General features: G+C 39.9%; 1 protein-coding gene across 1 annotated transcript; it reads left to right on the top strand.

The window, feature by feature from the left end:
• Positions 1-4,274: 4,274 nt before the first annotated feature.
• LOC115499744 (protein FAM240B-like) lies at positions 4,275-12,679 on the top strand. Its single transcript, XM_030293901.1, has 2 exons — positions 4,275-4,448; positions 12,586-12,679. Exons 1-2 carry the CDS (start codon positions 4,306-4,308, stop codon positions 12,677-12,679), a joined length of 237 nt encoding a protein of 78 aa, XP_030149761.1. The 5' UTR covers positions 4,275-4,305.
• Positions 12,680-17,434: the final 4,755 nt, after the last annotated feature.

Genomic DNA, 17,434 nt, shown 5'->3' with positions numbered 1-17,434 from the left:
GAAGCCTATTCCTCTCCAATCTGCACCTATAGTGAGAAGAAAGCAGCAAACTAAAATTAAGAAAGGATGAATGTAAAGATCCAAACTTGGATTTATAAAAGAAAAAAAATCACTTGCACAAGAATAGAAGGAAGACACTTGAGTTTGAAAAGTCCCTCAGTAAAAAATAGGAACTTAATCTCAAAATCTTTAAAAGTGACTCAGGAGATTTCAGGTAATTGGCAGGTTTATGTGTCCTCACATTCCATAGTATTTTTATTTTGTGACTATAAAAGCAGTACCAAACTGTCCCACAGGAGATCACAGAGGCTTTCTCTTCTTCCTGATCCCACTCAGAACAACTTGGGAAAGTAATGTCTTTTCACCCTCATTGGAGCATCTATAGGGCAGCACCATATACATAGGGCATATAGTGGGTGATTTTCTCTGCCTGGACCAGCTACAAGTGCAGAGAGAGTAACCATCAGTGCTTAGGTTTCTCATCAATACTCCCAGGGAAAAATAGACTTTTTAAATTTTCTGTTCCCTGCCTTATTTATATACATTCTTAAACATATTGGGCATCACTCAGTGAATGTGATTATAGGATCTGGCCACAAAGATCCCCAAATATAACATCTTAAGTGATGTAAGAGTGAAACTCATCACCAAGAGCTTTTGCTAAAGGTCCAACACTGTATGCAGTCCAACACTGGACCTCAGACAAGAAGGGAAGCATCTTATCCCTGAGATCTAAGGAGTTCTAATTCTGACAGCCCAGCAACAGATAAATAAACCTTAAAAACATGCTGAGTCAATAAGGAGCAAAGCATTTAATATCATGCATAAACTAAAGACAACAAGAACTTATTTAGGTGGTAGTTCAAATTCAGTTAACACTTTTGATCTCTTACCAGGGATAGGACAACAGATTGTGAGCTCCCCAAAGACAAGCATGTACTGGGTTGGTATATGAACATTTAGGGAGTGAATGGCAATATATTTGGCACTTTCATCCATATTACCACATTTCATCTCCACTTTGTGGATGATAGAACTGGGTCTCAGAACACATGAAGGGCTTATTGCCCAAAGTCACAATAGTGACAACAGTCCTGCCCTCTTATTCAGCTCCCTGGCCATCCTGGCTGTCAGGGCATGGCCACCAGGGAAGGTGACTGAGGTAGGACTGCAGTTGTGTTGGCAGGCAGGACAGCTGTCTCCACACATCCCCTAGTAGGCGAAGCAAGGCTTGGTGAAGAGTTCCAATCCTAGTTGCTTCAGGGATGACAGCAAGAGAGACTGGCCAATAAGGACAGTATCCCATGCTCAGGTGCAGAGGCAGGAAAGGGGCTACACAGAGAAACTCAGTAGGAAGGAAACCAGCAGAGAGAAAGTAAAATAGTTCAAGATGCCCTGCAGGGAGAGCACAGGGAAGAGGTTTTAAGAAAGCTAAAGAAAAAAACCATAGTGCCAAAGCTGCAGATAGAGAATTCATCCCTTAAGAAGGGCAATGAGGGAAACCTCAGACTGCATCAAGGAAGCCATCCTTCTTTCAGCCAGCACAGTGTTCTGTGCTTGAATGCGGTGTCTCTACAGATGACCACAGTGCCCATTGCTTTCTGTAGTGCAGATCCAATAGCTTTACTCCTTTATGACACCTGCCTGTTCACTGAGAGTATCTAAATTTATGATTCTTGAAGTCTTCTCAAAGATCACAGCCCTTTGGAGGGAACAAGAAGTAGAGGCAGCATGCATCAGATCCTTCAGATCCTGCTGCCTGATTTCCTTAGGTCTCACTTTGATTTAATTTATTCCTTGAGTGTATGAACACCACACTGCTTACAACTGCTTCTCTTAACCTAGCTCATAATTATGCAACTACAGTGTCTGCTAGAATAAATCTTCCTTCCATATCCAAACCACACCTTTTTCCCAAATTGGGTAAATGTGAAATGACAGGATGATGTGAGCAGTCTGTGTGCCTGCATAGGCCTCTTTTTTTTTTTTTAATGAAAAAGTCTTTAGAATAAAATGTTAATTGTAAATTTCAAGAAAAGAAAAAAATTCCGGTGAGTACCTATTTGGCCAAACTATCTTTTCTCTGAATACCAGATATCTAATATGAACTTGAAATGTTTAGGAGCATTTTGTAATAACGGAGTGTGTGTATAAGTCATGCATTATTACTCTTGGTATACTTAAGTTACATGTTTGCATCAATGCCTTATTCCCTGCTCAAAGCAAGCACTATTTTCTTATCTAGCATTTATACAGGCAGAATCATGTAAGGAAAATAAGAAAATTTAAGACACCTCCGCAGCTTGAACTAAATCTATAGGAAACTGCTATAGGTGAGGGCAGGGAAACTATGGCTTCATGTGTGGAAGTTAGAGGTGGTTGGGGCCATAGACTCAGGATTGGTTGACATGCTTAGAGCAGACCTTTTGTTACCTCTAAGAAAAGGCTAGCTCTGGGCCTTTCCATGGCCAGCAAGCTTCTTATGATGTCAAAACATCATAAAATATAGAAAATTCAAGACATGATTAATTTATCTACTCATTCAGTCTTGCCACCACCTACTCTAGTTCTATGAGTTCTGATGTATATTTTTAACAAGTCTTTCAATGTTGAGTGACTAAGAATTTCTTCAAATTCTGTGCACTGAATCCATTAGCCTGGGGGAGAAAATAAGTGGAAAATAAGCTCTTAGTAGATGGAGTCTGTGCTACCTCCAGGCCAGAACTTCAGAACTCAAGCAGGGCTCAGACAGAATCTGGAGAGGCTCTCTCAGGCACAACACAAACCTCCTGAGACTACAGAAGGCAAATATATTTGAGCACATCCCCTACTCAGAAAGTACAAAAATTGCCTTCCAGACCCTCCCTCAGCATCTGAGATAGTTCAGAGGGGCCATTGGCAATTCCAGGCCAGCTTTTTTTAGAAAAAAATTAGCTTGACAAGGGTCATTTAATTTAATGAAGAATAACTGAGCACCTATTTTTTGTTCCAAGATATCAAAAACAACAGCAAAACAGTAAGGTCCAGGTCCTTCCTAATCTCCAGCCAGAGCTAGAGCCAGAGCTCTTGTCTGAGCCAGTGCTCATCAGACGGATCTTTTCTGCAGTCCTTTGCATCTACCTGCCTTTCAAGCAGGCAGAGACAGATCTTTTCTGTAGTCCACTGCATTTAGCTCCTGGCCAGAGCCACTGAGATCTGGAAAATGGGCAATGTTCACATAAAAAGTAAACCCTTTTTAGCATTAAACATGTGCACTTTCACGGGACACACACACACACATGCCACACGAGCTTGCTCTGTATATGGCCATCTCCAGATATAGTGGCCATTTCTTGTGATGAGAATCTCAGAGCCAAGAGTACCCACTTTGAAGATGGACAGACCTAGGTTCAAAGTCCCACTCTACCACGTTCAGTTATGAGGTTAGAGGCAAATTCTATTTCTCAGTTTCCTCATCTGAACAATGAGTGTGTACACCTCCAAGAGTTGTAGGGAGAATCAAATGCAAGTGTGTATAGAAGGCCTATCACACATTATGTGCTCAACAAATGGTAGAGGTTATTGTTATTCTGTGAGGAAAGATGGAAAGAGCTTAACATTTGTTGATTGCAAATTTGCCATGTTTAGAGCTTCTGCGTGTATCATCTCATTTTATATACATATACACACAACTGTGAAGTAACTGTCAAGACTTCTTTCTTTAAGTTAAAATCACAACTATCATAAAAATAAAATGAACAAGAAATAAATAAATAAATAATAATAAATTAGTCAAATATTTTATTTAATTTATTAATTAATGGGAAAACTAGTAAGGTATCACAACTAATTCAAAAAGAATTTTAAAAAAACATACAGATGTAGGATATCAAGAATACTGAAATGAATTAGAAGTAGATTAAAATTGCTTGGTATCCACACAACTATCAGTTGCATTCCCCTGGACAAAACTTATTTGACTCTTTATGTTCAAGAATCATTTGCATTACTATATTTTTTCTATAATTTCAGAGTTGTAAAATAGCTCAAAGACAATAAAATGGGTAGGCCCCTGGTAGAAGAAGATAATCTTTACGGGTTATTAGACACCTTTTTTGTTTTTCTTCATTTCAAAATTTTTTTATTATATTTTCTGACAGAACCATTATTATTCCCATTTGCAGTTGAGAAAACAAATCATAGTGACTATGTAATTTGTCTACAGTCACAAAAAGTGTAAACGGAAGGGTCTAGATTTAAACTCACCTTTCATCACTCCAAAATTAGAATGGCTCTGGGATTTCTTTTTCTTTTATTTTTCAGGGGATGAACAATCAATATATCCGTCGGGAAGTCTTCTGCTGTGAAACGTGTCACGAACTCAAAAGCTTCTGGGAAAAAGAAATTAGCAAACAGACTTGTTACAGGGAACTGGAGGAAGACCGTCAGGGAAGGAGCGCCCTGAGAAAGTATGTGGATTATTTCTCTACTATTTTTTAAATTAGATTTCTATAGAAATACACCAGATTGTGAATATGAGAGACTGAGTTCTATTCATTATTACTGTTCTAAGAATGCAAATGTTCAGTATGGTATGGTAACGTCAGTGCAGCCATGAGAATAAAGGAAAACAAGACTTGGATAAAGATTATATTCATAGGTCTCAGAGGAAGGGTCACCACATACTATTTAGGGCCACAGGGGAAGCAAAAGACAGAAGCATGGGGAACATCTAAGCCAGAGTTTTTATTGGAGTTCCTGAGCAAAAGGCAAGGCAGAGCAGAGTAAACAGTTTAGCACTGTCTAGTTTGAGTAATTCCAGAGGGCTCTGGCTATAGATGTGCTCTCTAGTTGTATGGAACCTAGCCCTGGGGTGATTTGGGGCAGGGAAAATATGGCTTCACATGTGGAAGTTAGAGGTGATTGGGGCCATAGACTTAGGATTGGTTGACATGCTCATAGCAGGCCTTTTGTTACCTCTAAGAAAAGGCTAGCTCTGGGCCTTTCCATGGCCAGCAAGGTTCTTATGATGTCAAAACATCATAGAATATAGAAAATTCAAGACATGATTAATTCATCTACTCATTTAGTCTTGTCACCACATTTACCAGGGTTTCCAAATCTAGCATTATTGCCATTTAGGGCCAGATAATGCTTTGGGGTCAGGGGGCTATTCTGTGCTTTGTAAGATGTTTATCAACATCCCTCAAAACATTACATTCCAGTAGGACTCCCATTCCCATTGTAACAACAAAAAATATCTCCTGGTGTTACCAAGTATCCCCTCAAGGGCAAAGCCACCTCTGATTGAGAACCAGTGACTCATAAATAAGGTTGAGCCTTTTTTGTATATAAACAAAAATGAAGTTCTATTATTTATATCTTGATAAACTGAAAAAATCTTTCCCCCACCTTGCCTCTGTTGTAATCCCCAGCACATGAGGTACACTAAATTTAAGTCAACAGAACAGAACTATGAGAGATCTCACATTTGGGAAGATACATATTAATATTCTTGGGGGAAGGCAAAGATGGTATTCCCCTCTTTGTCAAGTAAACTTGTTGTTCTAGCCAAAGGAACCTGTGGAGAGGAGAACATATCCTTATGTGAGAAGACATGTGTCACATGTGTCAACATCACTTTGAAAAAAAGAGCCAGCACCTGCTCTCACATGTGCAGAGCCTTGGAGCAGACAGATCAACTCAACTTTTCAGAGACTATCTGGGTTCTCTGTCCCTAAAATGGGAACAGCTCAGTCAAGTTGTCTATTTTGCTAAGACACCCACTCACAAGTGGAGTGGCAGCTAAATATTCTGCTGGCCAGCGAGGCACTATGTCTCCATGTTTCCGAACATGCTAAGCTGAAAACATGTGTAGTTCACATGTGTTGAACCAACATCAACTTCTAAAAATCTTGATTAACGCCTGAGGGGAAATAACTTCTCTCCTAGCCAAAGAAGAGCTCTGCCATCATTCCAGCTACATTCCTATTTATCCGGCAAGCAAAATCAGGCTTTTCTAGATGCTAGAAGAGTCACACACTAGAGCATCCAGTCCTGGAGATTCCAGGAGAGTGAGGAAAATCAGTTGTGTGGTTCATGCCATCTTCTGCCCCCAAGTCCTGGCCCACAAGCCAGGGAGCCAGATCCCATCATGAACCGTATACCGCATCTTCCCGTCCAGAACCCTCAAGGTATGGGATTAAAAGCATAATTTGTGATATCATTTTATTTTTGTCAAAATACATACACAGTCTACCTGTATATACAAGAAAAACATTAAAAGAAAATATGCTGATACTGAGTGATTAGTTTTGATTGGCAGAATGGCAGATTTTGTGTGTATGAGCTCTCCTAGCTTCTCCAAAGTTTCTACAACGATACTGTGCCATTTCTAATTAGGCAAAATGAAGTTATAAAAAAGGCAACTGATTGCAAATGGTCCATAGAACAAATGAATTTACAAATAATTAAACAATTTTGTTTAAAATGTTAAAATACATGTTTAAACAAATCATTCTCCAGATTCCCGTGTGCCTCAGATATGACCCCCTTCCAAGTGGGTGCAGTTTTCTCTCCCCTCTATAACCAAGAGAATAAATCTTCAAAATGTGCTCATCATGAAACATTTCATCATTGTGTCCCACAGATAAATGTTAAAGAATTGGACAGAGCCTCTGCATTGAAAATCTTAAGGAGTGAGGAAGTAGAGGCAGCTTCCTATGGTTTGTTTGCTCCTCTGTTGTGGAGTCTCATTAACCAGAGCTATTTCCCTTGTCAGCTGTGAAAAAAAGACCCAAAACCTAGTGATTTTGTTATTATTTTTGTTAAATATCCCAGATTTATTTTCATACCAAGAGCAGAACGTTGGAATATTTGTTTAAATCCTGCTGATCTGAGAAAATAGTTTGAAACAGAGTAAGGGTGTACCTTCCAACATACACTTGCAGACCAGTGAATATCATAAACCCTGAAGTCCCTATCCTATCCCTGCGGCCTATATCTCCCATACTCCACTATACATAAGTACACTGGACACACATACATAATACTCAGGCTCTTTTTTGATTCTACTCTCCACTTATAAAGGCAAATTCAAGCCTCTGAACAATACAGAAATATTCAGAGTGAACACTAAAAGACAAAAACCCTAAAAGTTCCCACCAACACCTTTGCTGATAGAACAAAATCAATATTGCTTTATGTTCTTCTCGGCAGATCTGACTAGCAAGACTTGTGGCAAAGCAGGGTAGAGTGGAAACAGGTGTTTCACCATGGACATGCTTGTTAGCACACTCTCCTGCAGGTTCACTGACAGAGGAATTCAGCCAGAGCTGCAGAGAATCAATTTATCCTGGCAACTGGTGCGTCTAGCAGAGGCCTTGGAGGTGAGATCATGAGGCGAGATGAGGGACCTCAGAACTGGAAAGCCCCTTACTCTCTCTGACAATGGCCAGAAAGAAGCAACACAACAGGAATAGGGGTGGTCCACAGAGAAGTTGAAAACTGTTTGCAAATAACTGATGGAGACAATCTGAGGAAAATCAAATGCAGTGTAGGTACTAGGACTAAACCTCCTGGTTTGTTGGGGCAGTCCAGGTGTACGTCTATCATTTTGTTACAGTTATGGATCATAATTTCCCTTTTTATTTTAAAAGTATCTCCATTTAGGGGCACGTGGGTGGCTCAGTCAGTTAAGCATCTGACTCTTGATTTCTGCTTATCATGATCTCACAGTTCATGAGTTCGAGTCCCTCATCGGGCCTGTACTGAAAGTGTGCAGCCTGCTTGGGATTCTCTCTCTCTCCCTCTCTATCTTCCCTTTCAGCACTCTCTCTCTCTCTCTCAAAATAAATAAACTTTAAAAGTGGGGTGCCTGGGTGGCTCAGTTGGTTAAGCATCTGACTTCGGCTCAGGTCATGATCTCAGGGTTCACGGATTTGAGCCCCACATCAGGCTTTGTGCCGACAACAAGGAGCCTGTTTTGGATTTTCTGTCTCCCTCTCTCTTTCCCTCCCCTTCTCATTCTCTCTCTCTCTCTCTCTCAAATAAGTAAATAAACAAATAAAATAAATGTTAAAAAACTTTAAAAAAAAAGTACTTCAGTTTAGATGATAAATTATATGGACACCTAAGTCTAAATGATCAGCCTGTAATTATAACTGAGAAGTTAAGGAGAGTCATCAGAAGGTGATACAGGTCCAACCTCCAGGAAAGAGAAAGGGAAGGAAGTGGATGCTCCCCACAGCAGCAACTCTGAGCGGTGCATTTTTACACCCATCATACCCAAGAAAAGTTAAAGCCCCTTTAATTAATGAATGTATCCACATTATATTAAAAAGTCCATTGAGTTCCATGAAACACACAGACTGCAGTCCTTATTAGTGAGCTTTAAAAGATCTCAGTGACAAGTCATGTACATTTGGAGGAAGATTCAGTTATAGAAACTTTCAGAGATGCTTATAACAAGGCAGCAGTTTGGTTACAAATTAAGATGCATACTTAACAAGTATAATGGAAAATATAGCTTATGAAAATTACAATAGGTGATATCAACAGGTCATATAAGTTCAATAAATCATCACTTCTTTTTTTTTTTAAGTTTATTTATTTATTTTGAGAGAAAGAGCACAAGCAGGGTAGGGGCAGAGTGAGAGGGAGAAAGAAGATCTCAAGCAGGCTCCTCACTGTCGGCACAGAGCCACGGACCCACGAACTGGTAAATCCCGACCTGAGCTGAAATCAAGAGTCACCGACCCTTAACCAACTGAGCCACCCAGGCACCCCAGAAAATCATCACTTCTTAGATAAACCATGCAAGGACCTCTGAGGCAGTTGCCTGCTTATGAGAAAGAAGCCATTCTATGTTTTATCTCATCTTTCAAAGAAGCAAACTGTATTTTTATGTCCATTACCTTAATTTAATCTAAGGTAGAGTGAGGGTAGGTCTTATCATTATTCTCCATAACCCTCACTCTTCTCTCAATATTTCAACTTTCGATCTTTGGTTGCTAATGTAGCTAAGCAACAACTACACCTAACAACAGGATGACACTCCAGATTCTTTCCATTCTTTCCTGGGCCCATAATTGAGCAGAGTTTTAAGTGAGAACTTTTCAGAAGCCAACTTAGTAATAGGTGCCTGGAGCCTTCAAAATATTTATACCCTCTAAATTACTTGTCTCCAGGAATCCCTCTGAGGAAAATAGACAGGTATATGAAAAGAGTAATAAGCATTATCATTACTCATTTTAGGGTTATTTATAAGAGTGAAAAAATTAAGATTGAATCCAACTTTTTAAAATTCTTTATTATATAGTCTGATCTTCCTGCGTTAAGCATGCATTACTTTGCTTTAGCATTGTTATGAAATGAATTGTGTACCTTCATACATTCAGAGTGTGACTGTATTTTGAGATAAGGGCTTTAAAGAGTTGACTTGGTTAAAATGAGACCTTAGTGTGGGCCCTAATCCAATCTGACTGATGTCCTTTAAAAAAGAGGAGATTAGGATGCCCAAAGGGATACCAGGTATGCACACACACCAGAGAAAAGGTCACATGAGAGTGAAGCAAGAAGGCTATCTGCAAGCAAAGGAGAGAGGCTTTGGGAGAAACCAAATCTACTGACACCTTGATCTTGGACTTCCAGCCTCCAAAGTTGGGACCAAATAAATTTCTGTTGTTGAAGACCCCCATTCTGTAGCATTTTGTTATGGCAACTCTATCAAACTAATGAAAGCATTTACCCAGACTTTTCATTGTGGTTGTTTTTATTCTTATGAAACTAACACAAGCACATTTTTTTTTAATTCAAGCATCACAAAAGAATATATAATTAGAAGGGAGTTCCTTCTTACTTGGGCTCCTAGACTTGCTCTCTAGGGAAAGCTGACATCAACAGTTTCTTGTATATCTTTCCCAAAAACTTCAAAATGAATAATCAAATAAATATGTGTGCTATATTTTTATGCAAGATGAGACTATACTTCTGCACCTTGCTTTTTTAAATTACTTGGAAGTTTTTCAATATCAGCACATTCAGTTCTTCTTTAATGTTTTCCATTACAATGTTAACAATTAATTTAACCAATCACATCAAAGAACACTTAGGTTGTTTTTTGTTTTCTGGCTTCACAAACAATGTTGTAATAAGAATACTTGCACATACATTTTTGCATACATGGACAAAAATTATGGGATATGTTCATAAAAATTAAAAAGTCAAAAGATGAGTTGGGTTTTTTTGGTTTTTTGGGTTTTTTTAATTTTGATAGCTCTTGATTTCTTGTCTTGCAGAGAAGTTGTATTCATTTAAACTCCCACCCTGAGTATGGGAGTGCCAGGTGGAAAGATTGCTCATGCTGTGTATTGTCAAACTCTTAATCACTATTAATCTGATGGGTGAAAATAGCATCTCACTGTTTTAAACTGAATTTAATTAATTATAAGTTTGGTTGAGATCTTTTTATATGTATAGGAAACAACTGGATTTCTTCTTCTGGTACAGCCAATTTATATCCTCTGCCCATCTTACTGTAGATTTTTTCTTAATTGATTTATAAGCACCATGCACTTCTTTTCATGTATGTACAGGTCTATGAGTTTTGACAGGTGCTTAGAGTCGTATAATTACCACAATCAAGATATGACATGGTTCTGTCACTCTGAAAAATCCCCTCATGCTGTTCCTTTATGGTCATTTCCTCTGCCAGCTTCCAGCTCCTGGCAACCACTGATGTGTTCTCCATCCTTATGATTTTGCTTTTTCCAGAGTGTAATAAATGAAAAATATAGTATGTATTCTTTTCAGTCTGACGTTTTTCACTCAGCAAAATGTATTTGGGATTAATTCTTGTTGTGTGTGTCAGCTGACTATTCCTTATCATTCTGTTATATGGATGTATCACAGTTTGGTGATCCACTCCCACTTGAAGGACATTTAGGTTACTTATGGTTTTTGATGATTTGAATGAAACTGCTGTAAACATTGACATACAGATTTCTGTGGAACACAAGTTTCCATTTCTCTCGAGTCAGTACCCAAGACTGAGATTGCTGGGTCATATGGTAAATGCCAAACTATTTTCCCAAATTACTGTTCTATTTGGCATTTCCACAGCAATGTAAGAGACTTTCAGTTACTCAGCATCCTGACCAACACTTTATCTGCATTTAGTTGTATGGGTTTTTTTTAATTTTGTTGGAGTTTTTTTGATGGAGTGGGTTGAGGGGGTACATTGTTTATTTGTTTTCCTTTGTGTGTGTGTGGTCATTCTATGAGGTTAGTGATAACTTATTGTGTTTTAATTTGCATTTTCCTAATTATGTTAAGCATTACTTTTATGTGCTTATTTGCCATCCATACAACTTCTTTGGTAAAATATCTGTTCAAATTTTTTACCCACTACATTATTTTCTTATCATTCAGTTTGAACTTTATATATTCTAGAAACAAGTCCCTTAACAGATATGTGATTTGCAAATATTTTCTCCATTTATGGTTTGCCTTTTATTCTCTTTACAGTATCATTCATAGAGCAAATTTTTAATTTTGATACCCCCAAATATTCTTTTTTCTATGAATCATGCTTTTTGTGTTGTATCTAAGAATTTTTTTCCCTAATCCAAGGGAAATAATGACTATGTTATTTTGTGGGGTTATCTTCTAGAAGCCTTAGCTGACAGCAGGATTCTTGCATAGAAACTAGTGACACCTTTCTGGCCTTTCTTCCCAGGAAGCAACTTTATTCATGCCAACATGGTCTCAGTTGGGTTCCTACTAGAAAAATTGAGCCTCGAATGCCACCTAGTGTAGCCTTTTATTAATTTTCTACTTCTTTGTCTCCCATATATGGGTAATGTAAAGACATAATCTGATTGGCTGGTCTCATGTTACAGAGTCGTGAGGGATATCACATACACATATAGCCAGGTTGCTTTCCCTTATCTAGAGGTCTTTTCATACAACATTTCTTAGGGAGGGGACTCTACCACATTGTCTTACATTTTATATTTAGGTCTGTGATCCATTTTGAGTTCATTTTGTATAAGATGTGGAGTATAGACTAAAGTCCATTTTTTGAATATAAACGTATGATGCTCCAGCACGATTTGTTTTAAAAAAAATATCCTCTCTCCATTGAGCTGCTTTTGCCTCTTGTCAAGAATCAATTGGCTGTATTTGCACATACTTATTTCTGGATTCTATTCTGTTCCACTGATTTATTTGTTTACTCTTTCATCAGTGCCATACTGTCTTGCCATACTTGTCACAGAATCAAGTAATGTGAGTCCTCCAGCTTTCTTCTTCAAAATTGTTTTGGCTAATCTACTTCTTCTGCCTTGCCATATAAAGTTTATCAATATCTACCAAAAGGTCCTTCTGGGATTTTGTTTGACATTATATTGAATCAATTTAGGAAGGAATAAATTATAAAAGCACATATTCACAGACTTTGCTCATTTATCTATTGATTTCTTCATTAATTTGTAAAAGCCATGTGTTTCTCAAAAATATTTGTTAGAAAGAAAAACAAAAGACTTCAATTGGACCATCAGATGTGGAGGTAAAAGCAGTAAGCATTTGTATTTTTCCTCTCCTCAGGCTCAGAGAAGAATGGAAGCAGAGACTGGAGAAAAGGCTACAGATGCTGGACAATCCTGATGAGAAGAAAAAGCAGACAAATACGGTGGGCTGAGAGCCTCCTGCTTCATCCACTTCAAAGATAAGCCACCAAGGGCACTCTTCTAGGAGAAAAAATCTAACACCCAAGTTATGTTGATTTACTAAGCAGGACACTCTCTATTTGCTTTCCCATTTGTAAGGGATTTACATGTGAAAACTCCCCCCAGTGCTAATGGGAGTCATTATCCAACTCAATCCTCTCTGCCATGGACAGGGTGACCGCCAGTGGGACAGGGAAGCTCAGGTTATTTAATATAAAAAGCTCTTAGAATTAGCACTCGCCAGGTTTCAATGATCCATGTAGTGTAATTTATTTCCACATTTTCTTTTCATTTTGAAATCTGAATGTTTGATCTAGCTTACCAAAGGCGATGATCTGGATGGGAATTTGGCTTCCCTTGGTCTTCTAGAAAAACAGAGTCAATCTTTTCTTCCTGTCACTGCTTTTTGCGAATATAGCTATTATTATGAAAATAATTGGTAAAAAATACAGTTTGAAAATGAACTGAACTAATTATTTTTCCCTTCTCTTCATATGAATTCTTTTCTCATAAACATCTTTAACTAGAAACATGCAATGAAACTAAAATAATGCTTAATAAACGTGGTTGCCCTCTCTGGTATGTGTCCTGTGTTAACTCCCTCACACCTGTCTTGTTTAGCTCTCTGGTGCTAGAGCAGCTCTGCTGGCCCCAGATACATTCTGGAATTTACAGTCACCCTCACTGTAGCCCCTTCTCAGTTACAGAGCATGACCGCAGGGTGGGAGAGGTTCTATCTGTCACAGTAGCTAGGGCTCTTCTGCCCATGGTTCCTCTCTAGGGGACAGAGAAAGGAGTCCTGAGCACCAAGGAATGCACATGGCCAGAGAGACCCTGGGAAGATAATCTGAGACAATGCTGGGGAAGGCATCCATCCCTCATAAATGCCATATAGTAGCATAAACTGCTTTCCTTGGAAAACTAAAAGGGCTTCTCACAGCTAAGAGAGCCATGGAGTGGCAAGAGGGTTGGAGAGGTGATTTCACATCCCCATAGTTATAAGATCCAGGCCCCTGCTACAGGCTCTTCTCCAATTTGGGTATAAAATATAAGCAGTAGGAAGATGGCGGCGTAGGAGGACGCTGGGCTCACCGCGCGTCCTGCTGATCACTTAGATTCCACCTACACCTGCCTAAATAACCCAGAAAACCGCCAGAGGATTAGCAGAACGGAGTCACCAGACCCAAGTGCAGACGAGAGGCCCACGGAAGAGGGTAGGAAGGGCGGCGAGGCGGTGCGCGCTCCACGGACTGGCGGGAGGGAGCCGGGGCGGAGGGCGGCTCGTCAGCCAAGCAGAGCCCCCGAGTCCGGCTTGCAAAAGCGGAGGGGCCAGACGGACTGTGTTCCGACAGCAAGCGCGACTTAGCGTCTGGGAGGTCATAAGTTAACAGCTCTGCTCGGAAAGCGGGAAGGCCGGAGGACAAAGGGAGGGTGAGCTGCGGAGCCCCCGGACGACAGAGCTCAGTTTGGCGGGGAACAAAGGTGCTCGCCAGCGCCATCTCCCCCACCCATCCCCCAGCCAAAATCCCAAAGGGAACCGGTTCCGGCCAGGGAAATTGCTCGCTCCGCACAAACACCCAACTCTGTGCTTCTGCGGAGCCAAACCTCCGGCAGCGGATCTGACTCCCTCCGGCTGCCACAGGGCCCCTCCTGAAGTGGATCACCTAAGGAGAAGCGAGCTAAGCCTGCCCCCCCTGCCGCCGTGCACCTTGCCTTCCCACCCCAGCTAATACGCCAGATCCCCAGCATCACAAGCCTGGCAGTGTGCAAGTAGCCCAGACGGGCCACGCCACCCCACAGTGAATCCTGCCCCTAGGAGAGGGGAAGAGAAGGCACACACCAGTCTGACTGTGGCCCCAGTGGTGGGCTGGGGGCAGACATCAGGTCGGACTGCGGCCCCACCCACCAACTCCAGTTATACACCACAGCACAGGGGAAATGCCCTGCAGGCCCTCACCACACCAGGGACTATCCAAAATGACCAAGCGGAAGAATTCCCCTCAGAAGAATCTCCAGGAAATAACAACAGCTAATGAGCTGATCAAAAAGGATTTAAATAATATAACAGAAAGTGAATTTAGAATAATAGTCATAAAATTAATCGCTGGGCTGGAAAACAGCATACAGGACAGCAGAGAATCTCTTGCTACAGAGATCAAGGGACTAAGGAACAGTCACCAGGAGCTGAAAAACGCTTTAAATGAAATGCAAAACAAAATGCAAACCACCACGGCTCAGATGGAAGAGGCAGAGGAGAGAATAGGTGAACTAGAAGATAAAGTTATGGAAAAAGAGGAAGCTGAGAAAAAGAGAGATAAAAAAATCCAGGAGTATGAGGGGAAAATTAGAGAACTAAGTGATACACTAAAAAGAAATAATATACGCATAATTGGTATCCCAGAGGAGGAAGAGAGAGGGAAAGGTGCTGAAGGGGTACTTGAAGAAATAATAGCTGAGAACTTCCCTGAACTGGGGAAGGAAAAAGGCATTGAAATCCAAGAGGCACAGAGAACTCCCTTCAGACGTAACTTGAATCGATCTTCTGCACGACATATCATAGTGAAACTGGCAAAATACAAGGATAAAGAGAAAATTCTGAAAGCAGCAAGGGGTAAACGTGCCCTCACATATAAAGGGAGACCTATAAGACTCGTGACTGATCTCTCTTTTGAAACTTGGCAGGCCAGAAAGAATTGGCACGAGATTTTCAGTGTGCTAGACAGAAAAAATATGCAGCCGAGAATCCTTTATCCAGCAAGTCTGTCATTTAGAATAGAAGGAGAGATAAAGGTCTTCCCAAACAAACAAAAACTGAAGGAATCTGTCACCACTAAACCAGCCCTACAAGAGATCCTAAGGGGGACCCTGTGAGACAAAGTACCAGAGACATCACTACAAGCATAAAACATACAGACATCACAATGACTCTAAACCCGTATCTTTCTATAATAACACTGAATGTAAATGGATTAAATGCGCCAACCAAAAGACATAGGGTATCAGAATGGATAAAAAAACAAGACCCATCTATTTGCTGTCTACAAGAGACTCATTTTAGACCTGAGGACACCTTTAGATTCAGAGTGAGGGGATGGAGAACTATTTATCATGCTACTGGAAGCCAAAAGAAAGCTGGAGTAGCCATACTTATATCAGACAAACTAGACTTTAAATTTAAGGCTGTAACAAGAGATGAAGAAGGACATTATATAATAGTTACAGGGTCTATCCATCAGGAAGAGCTAACAATTATAAATGTCTATGCGCTGAATACCGGAGCCCCCAAATATATAAAACAATTACTCATAAACAGAAGCAACCTTATTGATAAGAATGTGGTAATTGCTGGGGACTTTAACACCCCACTTACAGAAATGGATAGATCATCTAGACACACGGTCAATAAAGAAACAAGGGCCCTGAATGAGACACTGGATCAGATGGACTTGACAGATATATTTAGAACTCTGCATCCCAAAGCAACAGAATATACTTTCTTCTCGAGTGCACATGGAACATTCTCCAAGATAGATCATATACTGGGTCACAAAACAGCCCTTCATAAGTTTACAAGAATTGAAATTATACCATGTATACTTTCAGACCACAATGCTATGAAGCTTGAAATCAACCACAGGAAAAAGTCTGGAAAACCTCCAAAAGCATGCAGGTTAAAGAACACCCTACTAACGAATGAGTGGGTCAACCAGGCAATTAGAGAAGAAATCAAAAAATATATGGAAACAAACGAAAATGAAAATACAACAATCCAAACGCTTTGGGACGCAGCGAAGGCAGTCCTGAGAGGAAAATACATTGCAATCCACACCTATCTCAAGAAACAAGAAAAATCCCAAATACAAAATCTAACAGCACACCTAAAGGAAATAGAAGCAGAACAGCAAAGGCAGCCTAAACCCAGCAGAAGAAGAGAAATAATAAAGATCAGAGCAGAAATAAACAATATAGAATCTAAAAAAACTGTAGAGCAGATCAACAAAACCAAGAGTTGGTTTTTTGAAAAAATAAACAAAATTGACAAACCTCTAGCCAGGCTTCTCAAAAGGAAAAGGGAGATGACCCAAATAGATAAAATCATGAATGAAAATGGAATTATTACAACCAATCCCTCAGAGATACAAACAATTATCAGGGAATACTATGAAAAATTATATGCCAACAAATTGGACAACCTGGAAGAAATGGACAAATTCCTGAACACCCACACTCTTCCAAAACTCAATCAGGAGGAAATAGAAAGCTTGAACAGACCCATAAGCAGCGAAGAAATTGAATCGGTTATCAAAAATCTCCCAACAAATAAGAGTCCAGGACCAGATGGCTTCCCAGGGGAGTTCTACCAGACGTTTAAAGCAGAGATAATACCTATCCTTCTCAAGCTATTCCAAGAAATAGAAAGGGAAGGAAAACTTCCAGACTCATTCTATGAAGCCAGTATTACTTTGATTCCTAAACCAGACAGAGACCCAGTAAAAAAAGAGAACTACAGGCCAATATCCCTGATGAATATGGATGCAAAAATTCTCAATAAGATACTAGCAAATCGAATTCAACAGCATATAAAAAGAATTATTCACCATGATCAAGTGGGATTCATTCCTGGGATGCAGGGCTGGTTCAACATTCACAAATCAATCAACGTGATACATCACATTAACAAAAAAAAAGAGAAGAACCATATGATCCTGTCAATCGATGCAGAAAAG

The sequence above is a fragment of the Lynx canadensis genome, chromosome D4 (assembly GCF_007474595.2).
Source record: "Lynx canadensis isolate LIC74 chromosome D4, mLynCan4.pri.v2, whole genome shotgun sequence".
Taxonomy (NCBI): Eukaryota; Metazoa; Chordata; class Mammalia; order Carnivora; family Felidae; genus Lynx; species Lynx canadensis.
Note: the sequence above shows the minus strand (reverse complement) of the source record. Positions and strands in the feature narration are given on the sequence as shown.

Coding starts and splice junctions, on each gene's coding strand:
- LOC115499744 (XM_030293901.1), top strand. CDS start 4,306: ATGAACAATCAATATATCCGTCGGGAAGTCTTCTGCTGTGAAACGTGT. Junction 4,449..12,585: donor GGAAGGAGCGCCCTGAGAAA/GTATGTGGATTA, acceptor TCCTCTCCTCAG/GCTCAGAGAAGAATGGAAGC.